Consider the following 11,455-nt stretch of genomic DNA (forward strand, 5'->3'; position numbering starts at 1 on the left):
GAAACAGTACATCGCGCTCAAGCGGGCCTACGTGTCCCCCCGGGCGTGGTGTCACTTCCCACGGTTGCAGCTACCCGCAGCCATAGAATATTCAACGGGAAACCCCAGAAATAAGCGGTTCATAAGTTAGATTGCGCGCTGGTCTGAGCGGCGCGATGAAAGCCCTGGACACCCCGCTCCGTGCAGCAGGCAGGAGAGCGGCCCTTGTGCGGCGCCCGCTCGTCACTCAGCCCGCTGGTGTCAGGTCGGCCGCCGCGTGTGGCACAGCTCGTGTTCAAGTCGCCCTTGCTTTCCTTAATGACAGTGCTAGAGCTCAGGTGTGGTGATGCCGGCCATCCGGACGTGCCACAGAGAAGCCGCAGTGTGCTTCCTGTAAGGGACCAGATGTGTCTGTGTGAGACACCAGCTCCCCCGCGCTCCCATTCGGGTGTGCAGAGGGCTTGGCTGGCCGAGGAGGGCCCCTGGGGCTGGTCTGGGGCCTTGGCCTGAAAATGAAAATGATAGAAAGAAAGCAAATGTGAAATTAGCATTTACATACACGTGCCCCTTGGACCATGACAAAATGTGCGTTCGTCACCCTTAAACTGAGTAGTCACGAGGACATAATTTTCTGGAACAAAGTTCACAGGTGGATTTTTCGACTTTGCCCAAAACCCTTGAGATGCTTAATGACTGTCCAGCCGTCCTGGTTGATGCTGGTGAGTGAGTCGTTTGTAAACAAGTAATTTTAAAAAACAAATTTATAAAATCTCTCAATTTTTACAGCAAAATTTCTTGCATTTTTTCTGGGATGGTGCATTTTAATAATCTTGAGATGATGTCAGAGGAGCCAGGGCACCTTGCCCCCCAGGAAGGCCCCCAGCCTGGAGGGCCATGCTCCTACCCCTCTGGGCTCACAGCTGGCCGCTGGGCAGCGCTGCGTGGCCTCTGGTCACTGCCCGAGGCAGCCTTTGCTGCACAGACGCGTTTCCAGAGTTTGTATCCTGCTTCGCTCACATTCTTGTCTCTAAATACAGTGAGTCCTCACTTAACATCGGCGTAGGTTCTTGGAAACTGTCAGCAACTTTAAGCAAATCGATGTATAACAAAACCAGTTTGACCCCTAGGCTAATCGATGAAAACAAGAGTTCAGTTCCTATGGCATATTTCTGGTGACCAGAACATCACCAAACTTAGACCAAAAATACTTCTAATATTAAACACTGAAATAAATGTGGGCCATATGTATGCTTAAGAAAAAATGAACAAAAACAAGATTATCTTCCAGCCTGTTGACCCCAGTTCAGGGCTTAGGGTGGCCGGAGCCTCTCCCAGCAGCTCAGGGTGCAGCGGGGACCCACCCTGGACAGGATGCCCACTCAGGGCCACTCACATCTATAGTCAGACGGTACAGTGGAGACATGCCATTCACCTCCATGCACATGTGGGACGTGGGGCGACCCACGTGGACCTGGGAGAAGATGTGCACCCCGCACAGCCCGCGGCCCCAGCAGGAATCGGCTTTTCCCCACGACAGTGTTATGCCGTATTTGTAGGAACATTGTTTGCGACCTGTGAAGGGAGCGAGTGACCTCATTATTGGGCCGTGGCTGATTTTCAGCTATGAGAGAAGCCACAACAATGGATCTGTGCTTTTTTAGCCGCATTTTACTGGAGTTTTGGCTGGATTCCCAGAAGTGGAATTTGGGGTGAAAGAACTTGGACCGTCAGCTTCAAGTGTGCCCGGTCAAGCCTCTGCTGATGGGCACACCTGGCCGGCCAGTGAAGGAGGCACCGAACGGCCCGCGCAGCTCCGGGGTGCACGGCCCCGGCTGGCCGACTGGTATCTGCCGACCACGAGGGCCTAACTGGGGGCCGGGTGCCCTCCCCGAAGGCTCCCCGGCTCGGGCTCGGACGACATTCAGTGGTGATTTTCCAGAAGGCAAGAAGGTGAGCGTCCACAGTGGGTTCTTCCCTGCCACCTTCACGGGTCAGCTTCACCCGGGCTCTGCTGTCTGCCTCCCGACCCCTGCCCCTCGCCCTCCCCGCCACAGGCTTGGTCTGGGCCTGGGCCCTGGCCTGACAGTGGTGGCTTCAGCTGGGTGAGACGGACACCTGCCGCCCAGGGGCCAGCGAGGGCAGCGGGGAAGTGCAGACAGGGTCCTGATCCAGCAGGTGGAAAGCGGGTGCAGGGCTCTGCCCCGCGCCACTGGACCCCGCCAGCACAGCCGGGAAGCACTGGCCAGCACCATGTCATTTCCTGGCACCTGGTGTCTGCCTCCTGACTGCGGCCCCTCGGGGGCCGGGGAGACCCCTGCCAGGCCCACATTTAGATCTCCGTGCGTTGTCTCGGTGTCTTCAGTCTTAAACAGTCACCATTTGTCAGGCCTCCTCATCTCGGGGGCTCACGGGTGCCTTCACTTGCTTCCCCTAACTGTGGCTAACGAGGCTGTGACAGACAGAAGGGACAGCAGGTGCCCACGCATCAGGAGCTCCTGCTCTGTTCCTGCGAGCCTTGCCCCGTTGGGCAGCCCACTGGGAAGGGATTTCATAGACCTAAGCACAGTCCTGAGCGGTGGACCTTCAAAACTGGCCAGGGGCAGTGCCCCGAGCAGGGCACGCAGCAGGCCTGGGTGCTAGCCAGGCTCACCATTGGGTGAGGTCGGGTGGGATCTGCCTGGGCCTGGCCCCGGCCCCGGCCCCATCCGGGCTTGGTGCTGGCCTGGGCATGGCCCCTGATACCAGGGCCGCTCACCACCTGGTCCTGAGGGAGGAGCAAGAGTGGACATGTCCAGCTGACCTTGGTTCCCTTCGGTCACAAGTGGGACCTGAACCATCCCCCTTGGCCCTCCCTGGGCCGCTGGGCTGTGGAGAGCCGAGGCTGCCCGGTTCCAGAATGACACAGGGCTTTTTTGAGCTTCCTTCCCAGGGCTGGGGTCCAATCTAGGACATCGAGTGGTGGCTGGGACCCCCAAGTCCTGGGGTGGCTAAGGAGCCCTTCTGGACACTGCCCTGGGTCCCTAGATGATGCCCACTCTATCAACGTCTGGGCTTTTGGAAGAGAAGGCAGACTGATGCCAGTCACACCAGCTACTGCCTAAGCCAACTGTCCCAACAGCCAGAACTTGTCCAGTGGAGGGTCGCACCTGCAGGCCCCTCAGCCAGACTCACCCAGAGGTAGGGGGCAGTTGCAGTGCCTGTGACTTGTCCCGATCAGCAGGCAGGGAAACAGGCTGCGGAAGTCTGCAGCCCAAGGTCACAACGGGCAGTGCCACAGCAGCCAAGTGTAGGCTACTGACGCTGTCCCACACTCAGCACAGGGGGCCCTCCTCACTGTGGGGGACAGCAGGGTATACCGACCTCCAGGGCAGCTGCTGGGAAGAACAGCCCGTGGGCAACCAGGGGTGCGCACTCCCCACTCCCACGCCTGGCAGCCTGGCCCCGGCTGACCCCACCTAGCCTGACCCTGGCGGAGGTACCCACAGCCCCCACCCCAGGTTCAGCCTCTGGTCTCCCTGGGGCTCCGCCACAGCCGGGGGGTGTGCCCTGCAGGCTGCCCTTCCTGGAGCAGGGCCGAAGGTCAAGGTAGCAAAACCAAAGGGGTCTGAGCTGTCTCACTGCATCAGGCCAGCATCCGGGGAGCAGTCCTGGTGACCGAGGGGCTGTACTGACCTCACTGCTCACATGGCCAAGGTCAGGCAGTCCTTCCTCAACCAGAGGCGTCCGCAGGCCGGCCAGGGCAGGGTGCACCACTGGCTGGGGCTGCTCGTCCGGAGTTTCTGTGCCTCAACCCCTTCGCTGTGCTCCCCAAGGCCGGACGGTCGAGGCCTGAGGTCAGCAGGCTTTGCCAAAGAGCGATCCTGTGAGCAGTGCCCATGCCCACCAGAGACAGCCCCTCGGGCCCAGACTCTAGCCCCTGGGTTGGGCCCCTGCTCCTTGAGCGGGGGCGCTCTGCCAGCGGAGAGGTCCAGTCCTGGCCTGAGGTCTGAGCGCCGGAGCCCTGAGTGCGGCCTGTTTCACATGCGGACAGGCTGACCCAGATGTACCTGTTCCCCGCGGACCAGGCCAGCTGAGCCCCTGCCCGGGGGCGGGGCAGCAGACACCTGGCAGCAGCGATGCACCTGTGCAGCAGGAAGGCGCTCCGGGGGGCCGGGCAGACAGACTGCACGCGGCCAGTCACTGGCTTCTCCCGGCTCTGGTCTGCCCAGCTGTGTCCATGTCTGCGGTGCCCACTTGGCTCCTGGCAAAGCCTTGTCCCACGCCAAGGCCTGGTCCACACGAGGCCACAGGAACAGGAAAAGGACAGGGAGGAGGGAGACAGGAGTTCCGTGCCCACCCCCACAGGCCTGGCTGGAGCCGTGGGTAGGGACCTCGCAGCCTCTGGGGCCCTGGGGGCTGCAGAACTCAGGAGCCCCTCCTGGAGGCCCCCTCCGGTCCCTCAGGGCAGCGTCCTGCAGGCTTTGCCTCCCCTCTGCCCTCTCTGCAGGACAGGAGGCCATGCCCACAGCCCCACCCGGGGACACCTGCCTAGCCCGGGCCTGGCGGAGCACCTGGGCCAGGATTCAACGTGGGGGCTCCCCAAACAGGACCCCATCTCTCCCACACGTGCCAAGGGCACATTCTCGGTGTCCATGGACTCCAGAGGCCCCAGCCCACCTCCCTCAGTGTCCCTGAGGTGACTGCAAAGAGCCAAATGAAGTCACTAAACCCAACTTTTAAACAAGTCTGTTTATTGAAAGGATCTGAAAATAGTAATAAGGCTTTCGACATTTAACAAATTTTCAGGATATTGACAATATTAAACGTTAAGAATTTACTTCAAAAAACCCAAAGCCTTGTAGATCACCCCAACATCATGCTGCTCCAGGACTAGCACTTGCTCTCTCGTCTGAGCGAGTAACGTGGGTTCTGAGTGCCACTGTCCTCCGGACCGGAAGCCCGGTGAGAGCCCGCCCTGGCCCAACCCTGGGCCGAACGCTGAGCGCACAAGGGTCCAGCTGCCGAGGTACCCAGAGGGACAGGATGGGGGCACAGCACTTGACCGACACGCGCCGACGGCGGAGTTGCTCAGGCTGCAGAGCCAGCTCTGTAGACCCGCTGCGGGTGGCCGCGCGTGTGGCCCTGGACCCTCCACGCGGACGAGGCACAGCCCTGCCCATCGCTCCAGAGGTGGGGCCTGGGGCAGGCGCCCAGCCCTTCCCTTCTCGTCGATTTAGCAAATGGAAATGCAGCTCAAAGACAAATCCCTCAAAAACAGGCCCATGTTTAGGACACCTGCCACGCGAGCAGCCAAGGCCACGTGCAGTCCGAGTCTCATCTCCGACCACGGGCCCCACGCACACACGTGTCCCACCCGGCCGACCGAGGGAAGAGCGCGTGCCGGACGACGCGGTCTCCTTGTACCCTGGGCCCCCAGGGAGAAGCACGCAGAACCGGCACGGAAGGTCACCGTGCTCACCACGTGGACCCCTTTGTCCCAGTGTTCTTGCTCCAGCTGCGAAGGACCACGGCTTGCTGAGCCAGCCGTCTCCCCCACCTGCAGCGGCCGTGCTGGACTGGACAGGTGGTCCCAGCACCGTCACACAGAACACGCAAACACAGAACGGGGCTCCGTTCACGACAGGGCGAGCCCTCTGAAATCTTCAGTGCACGACAGAATCTGCACGTGAGCATTTCAGAGAGTTTAGAAGAATCTGTAAAAAGTGTACACAGGATTTAAAACACCTTCCAGGGCACGGGGGTGCCGACCCTGAATCGTAAGGAATGTGCGGGCTCATGGGCCACCTGTGGCACCCAGCGGCACCTGCCGCACGAGAGCAGGGGTAGTTGACAAGGGCCAGGGGACCAAGGCAGGAGGGCCCGGGCAGCCTCAGTGCAGCCCCTGAGGGGACGCACGGGCCCAGCCCTGCCACAGGGGTGCTAAGAAAAGGTGCAGGCCTAAGGGGAGAACCGCGGCGGCTGAAGAATGGTTTTGGGCTGTAAGACATTTATTTTCAACACCTAAGAAAAAAGTCATCCATTCCGATTCCCTCTGAATTCGATCAGCTGATTTACGGAAGTTCCCTGGCCCCTGCCCTGGGGACAGGCTCTGACACATGGGCGTGCGGTGCTGGCCTCAGAGCTCCGGCCATCCCACGGCTCCCTCGGCTTAGTTAGAAATGCAAAAATAAGTCAGATTTAAAATGTTAAAAAATGGCTGATCTGGTCAACAAAAGGCAGATTCCAGGCTCCTCCTCTGGCTGCAGACAGGAGCGCCGTGACACCTGAGGCCTGCATGTGTGTGACCGTCCACGGCACGTGTGCAGGTCGGCCTGCCCCACGGGGCGAGCAGGGGGAGGCAGAGAGGGAAGGGGGCATGAAGGCCTCGGGGCTCTGGGACCCCGAGGGCGTGGCAGGAGCGCGGGGCTAGCCCTGGCCGTCACCGTCGCCCACATCCTCGCCGTCCTCGCCCTCCGTGAAGTGGGCCTGCCTCTTCCGCACGTTCCAGTGCAGACACTGGGCCAGGCTCTCAAACCAGTCGCTCACAGGATCTCGGACGCAGATGGAGGGGAGCGGGTAGCACGAAGTGGTGATGCTGATGCTGGCGGGAGGCAACACGGCCCAGGTGAGCCAACGGCTCCCGATGGACGAGCGGTGCCCGGGCCGCCGGCCACCTCGGCCCTGCCTGTGTCACTTGCTGAGTGGCCTGGCCCCAGTGGTACTGTGTAAGTCCCGAGACAGAGCCATGGGCCCCCTTAGCCCACCCTACTCCATGGAGAGGACCCCAGAGGGGATGGCAAGGAGGGTGAGGGGACAGAGCCGACAGGTACAGCCAGCACGGCCCGAGTCGGTGACTACAGGTACCGCGGAACGTGGGGCCATGTGTGGCAACCTGACAGGCATGGGTTCCCCGATGTGACACGTGAGACAAGGAACCCTCCAGGCTCTCGGTGATACCTTTTGTCTGCGGGGCCTACACCTAACTCCTTACGCGCGCTCCAGCCCTGCAGCCCACCTACCTGTCTCCATGGCGGATCTCCTGTCTCTTTCGTCCGTCAAAAGACACCCAGGCGGTGTTTCTTGCTTCTGGTGACAACATGATCTGAAAGTGTCAAGCGGGACAGTTGTGGACTCGAGTGTGTGCAGCTGAGCGCCTCGGACCCCCGCCTGGAGCGGCGCCGTCCGGGAGGGACCGTGCAGGCGTTCACAGCACCCACCACGTGCCAAGGCCAGTTCTAGGCCTTGAAGGCGTTAACTCGTGTCTCGCTAACATTCAGCCCTGGGGAGCAAAGGACAAAGTCCACCCAGGCCCGGAGTCACCAACCACCTGCCCGCAGCTGGAAACACAGGCTCCAACTCAGAGTTCAAACAGACACAGACCCAACTGCCAGGGCTCATGGCTGGGTCACGCCCACCTGGGGCCCCGATGTGGACAGGCCCCACCCCATGAGGGCCGCTCACCCTGCCTGAGAGGCTGGCCCCCTCCCCAGCAGACCCTCGGCAGCATGAGCCTAGCAGGGGTGAGGACTAGGAGGTCCTTCCCAGCACTCAGCAAGGTGGGCCATGGCCTGGGGACAAGGTCGCCTTGGGCCAGAACAGGTGGTCAGTACTGCGGGCTCAAGGCTGTCAGCTCATGCTGGAGAAGGGGGAGGGGTGGGCTCTGACCTTCAGCTCGACCCCTGCAGGGACCACGATGGGCCGGAAGGACAGCGAGTGGGGGCAGATGGGCGTGATCATGATGGCCGGCACATTCGGGTGGATCATGGAGGCCCCAGCTGCAGCCGCGTACGCTGTGCTGCCCGTCGGGGTGGACACAATCACGCCTGGGGACAGGGCACAGGTTCGCTCTCCGTGCTCCGCGTGAGGTTCCCAGGGCGCCCGGAACGCACCCAACACCCACCTACCGTCTCCCTGCACTGTGGTGATGAGGTGCCCATCCAGGTAAACGTCCACGTTGGACAGGTAGGAGGAGGGGCCTCTGTCAATCACCACCTCGTTCAAGACCTGAGGGCAGCGAGGCCACCGCGCACTGAGGGGCTGTGTCTGCCCTGCCGGCGGCTGGGCTGCTCCTGGGCTCTCTGGAAGGCCCTGAGGATGGGGGCCTCCCCGCTGGGGTCCACCCAGAGCCCTCCCACCCTGTGCCCCTCCTCTAGGCCAGAAGACAGGGAGGGCAGGGCTTGGGGACCCACTGAGGGACCTGTCCACAGACCTGGTACTGCATGACCTGCTTTCCGACTTCAGAGTCCAGGTCTGTAGCCAGCGCCCCGTTCTTGCTGGTCCCGTTGGGGACAGCCAGCTTCTTCCCTCTGAGCTCCTTCACAACCTTGACCTTCAGCCGGCTCCGAAGAACAATAGCTGCGTTCCCTGCGGGCCCGGACGGGTCACACCAGGGGAGGTCAGCAGGGATGGGGTGACACCCCACAAGAAACAGAGAACCTCCCAACGAGGCACCCCCTTTTCTTCTGCCAGAATGAGGGCATCACCCTCGTGTCTGCTGGAAGGTGAACCAGGGCACTCAGGGAGCGCGGCGGCTCCTGCCCAGGACCCACCCGCGCCACCCACAGAGGCAGGGTGTCTGTACGCCCAAAACATAGAAATTCTCGAACCGCAGAACATGCAGGTGTCACTCTAGACTCGGTGGGACACTCCGACCCGCACGGGATGGCAGGCCCTGCCCAGGGCCGCGACTCACCCTGTATCACCTGAGTGACTTGGGCCTGAAAGTTCTCGAAGCTGAAGGGGGTCAGGAAGCCCAGGGAGCCCAGGTGGAACGCCATGACCGGAGGCACGCTGCCCTGCGGACCGGCAAGGTGCTCACTCAGCTGGCCCGTCCACGCGAGTCACCCAAGTCACCCCCAGCACCAACCGGGCCTTGCCCCGACCATCTGTGGAAGGGGCTGACGCTACGCGGGTGGGGGGGCGAGGTGTCCCAGTGGGGGCAGGGCTGGGTGACATGCGGTGACCACACACGGGGTCGGTGGGATGCCACGGAGGCCCGGAGGAGAGACAAAGACAACGAGACCGATCGGGCCACTGGCCAGGGGACAAGAAGGAGCGGTGGCCGTGAGCGCCGGCGGCCGGCACCCGGCCGGGTCTGGGGAGGCCAGATGACCCTGACAGGAACGGCGGTGAGGGGAGAGTGGACTCTTGGTCCCCTCATGGGTGGCTCTGCAGCCCCTGCCGGTGAGGACGGGGGCCACGGGGGGAGGTGAGCGCGGCAGGGGTTGGGTCACCCCCAGCACCGAACGCACAGCATTCGGGCTTCCCGGGTCCACACTGCCTGCGGCACCCGACCGTGTCCCAGTGGCCGCCCTGCCCGCTTCCAGGCCCTCTCCAACGGCCTCCACGCCCAACCTGCGAAAGGCCCCAGCTGGGTCCATCCAGGACGGCGGGCTGGGCTCGGGATGACCGCACCGGGCTCCGTGCAGACCCTCACCCCCTTGCACCTCCTGGCGTCGCCCCCACCCCCAAGGCCCTGGAGGCTCGGCCCACGCGGTGCCGGCGCTCCTCGCGGGCTCCGTCTGCCTGGCCCCTGCCCCACTCACGGGGCAGCCGCGTCGGCCCGTCCCAGCCTGACGCGCCGGAGCAGGCACAGCACGCGGCCTATCCGTGAGCCTGACCTACCGCCAAACGACCGAACGTGTGCGCCAGGCGGGGGCGCTGACCGCTGCGGCAGGAGGCGCGCCGCCGGGGCCGCGGGGGCCGCGGGGGCCTCACCTGGAAGAGCGAGGAGGCGTAGAGCAGGGTGCCGTCCCCGCCCAGGCAGATGATGAAATCGATCTGGTTGGAAATGTCGTCGTAGTCTGCGGAACGACAGGGACAGTGTCACGGCCGCCCGCGCCCGGCACAGACCCCTGGGGCAGCTCACCTTCTCTGAAGGTGCAGAACTTCTTCTTCACTGGCCCGAAGCTGTCATCGCCCACGATGGCAGGGTCTTCTAGAACCTTCTTCTCCACGTACACGATCATGTTGTTCTCCTAGAAGGCAGACCGGCACATCAGCCCCACGCCGCTGTCGGGCGTCTCGTGATGGGGAACGGGTTTGTGCCTTGGCTGCACACTGCTGTCACAGCAGACCGCTGCCCGGCCGTGACGAAGGCCGCTGTCCTGAAGGGAGTCTGCTGACGTCACTGGTCCTGGAGCTGGACACATGGAAACCCGGGCAGGAGGCCAGCCCTGTGCCCTCTCTCTCCTGCACCCCCCGGCAGAGGATGGCAGAGGGTCCTGGGCTGCCCAGCCCCACCCCCGCTCACCTGCATCAGGTACACACAGAGCTCCTTGAACGGCTGCAGCAGGCTGGTGTCCTGGATCTTCTTGATGACGAGCACGCTCTTCGGGGACTTGTTCCACGTCAAACGCTGGCTGGCAGGGTCCTGGATGTGCCTTGGAGGGGAGAGGGGCGTTCACTCCGGGACCGGCGCCGTGTCCCTGGAAGTGTGGCTCTGGTGGCAGACAGGCCCCCGCTCACTGTGCCTGGCCGAGCCCCGCCCCCCAGGCACCTGGTGGCCCCTGACACACGTGCTTGTTCCTTCAGCTCCTCACGACCCTCGCTGCCAGCGCCACTCACAGACCTGCTCCAGGATCAGCCCGAGCCTGCCGCCCGAGCCTGGTGCCCTCCTTGCTGCCGGTGGGACGCCAGGCTTCCCAAAAACACTGAATCCAGCCGACTCTGGACCCTGCCCCTGGAGACCCCGGCACGAGCTTCTGGCACCCCCATGTCGGCACCACTGAAGGAACAACTCGGCCGACCCTCAAGTTTTAGTTAAAAACCAGTTAAAAGTCAGTGGCAGGATTTGGGGGCAGTGAAATGGCTTGTGTGATTGTCACGGTGGATACATGTTACTATGGGTCTATGCGACCACAGAGCGCACAGTACTGAGGGTCCTAACGTAAAGGGGTCCCTGAGTGATGAGTTGTCAGCTGTGGGTGCTGACCGTGGGGAGGCTGTGTGTGGGGCGGGGGACACATGGGAAATCTCTGTGTCTGCTTCTCTATTTTGCTGAGACCCTAACATTGTCCTGTAAAATTTTTAAAAAAGCCAGTGTGGGTCCTGCCCGAGAACGGCAGCCCCCAAGTCCCTGAGGCGCTGTGACGCGGACCGGCGCTGTGCGGGCCGGCGTGCGGAGGCCACACGCGTGGTGGTGCGTGGTCCATGCTGAGGGGAGGAACCCCCCGGGCAGAGCCCCCAGCTATGACTGCGATTACTGTGCACGGTGGGCACGTCCTAGCCTGGACGGGAGCAAGCTGGGACTCGCGTGGAGAGCAAGGTCAGAGGTCGGCGTGTGGATGAGCTGGCCACTGTGGTCAGCACACACCTCGCCCGCTTGGAAACCACGCTCACAGCCGCAGGACATGCAGCCAAGGACCCTCCATGGAGGCTGCGAACCTGCCCAAGGGCCGCAGCTTCCTGACGACTCGATGGCCCCCTGGCAACTTCCAAAGCTGTGACTTGAACCACTAGTACCAGTGGTGGCATGTCCGGCCTCAGCCCGTCACTC

The 11,455-nt window shown here is 62.6% G+C and overlaps 1 protein-coding gene across 4 annotated transcripts in view; it reads right to left on the reverse strand.

The window, feature by feature from the left end:
- Positions 1-4,689: 4,689 nt before the first annotated feature.
- Positions 4,690-11,455, reverse strand: part of NADK (NAD kinase) — a 24,961-nt gene continuing 18,195 nt past the window's right edge. For 3 of the 4 annotated variants that reach the window (XM_011377310.2, XM_011377308.2, XM_011377309.2), the window contains exons 4-12: positions 10,211-10,340; positions 9,827-9,935; positions 9,676-9,761; positions 8,651-8,753; positions 8,168-8,322; positions 7,863-7,962; positions 7,624-7,781; positions 6,978-7,060; positions 4,690-6,559 (exon numbers count right to left, since the gene is read on the reverse strand). In XM_011377310.2, coding sequence (XP_011375612.1) covers positions 6,385-6,559; positions 6,978-7,060; positions 7,624-7,781; positions 7,863-7,962; positions 8,168-8,322; positions 8,651-8,753; positions 9,676-9,761; positions 9,827-9,935; positions 10,211-10,340 — 1,099 coding nt within the window. In that variant the 3' untranslated portion in view covers positions 4,690-6,384. The remainder of the gene's footprint in view (positions 6,560-6,977; positions 7,061-7,623; positions 7,782-7,862; positions 7,963-8,167; positions 8,323-8,650; positions 8,754-9,675; positions 9,762-9,826; positions 9,936-10,210; positions 10,341-11,455) is intronic. The other variant, XM_023521619.1, reaches the window with a different exon arrangement.

This window comes from Pteropus vampyrus, unplaced genomic scaffold (genome assembly GCF_000151845.1).
Source record: "Pteropus vampyrus isolate Shadow unplaced genomic scaffold, Pvam_2.0 Scaffold309, whole genome shotgun sequence".
Classification (NCBI taxonomy): domain Eukaryota; kingdom Metazoa; phylum Chordata; class Mammalia; order Chiroptera; family Pteropodidae; genus Pteropus; species Pteropus vampyrus.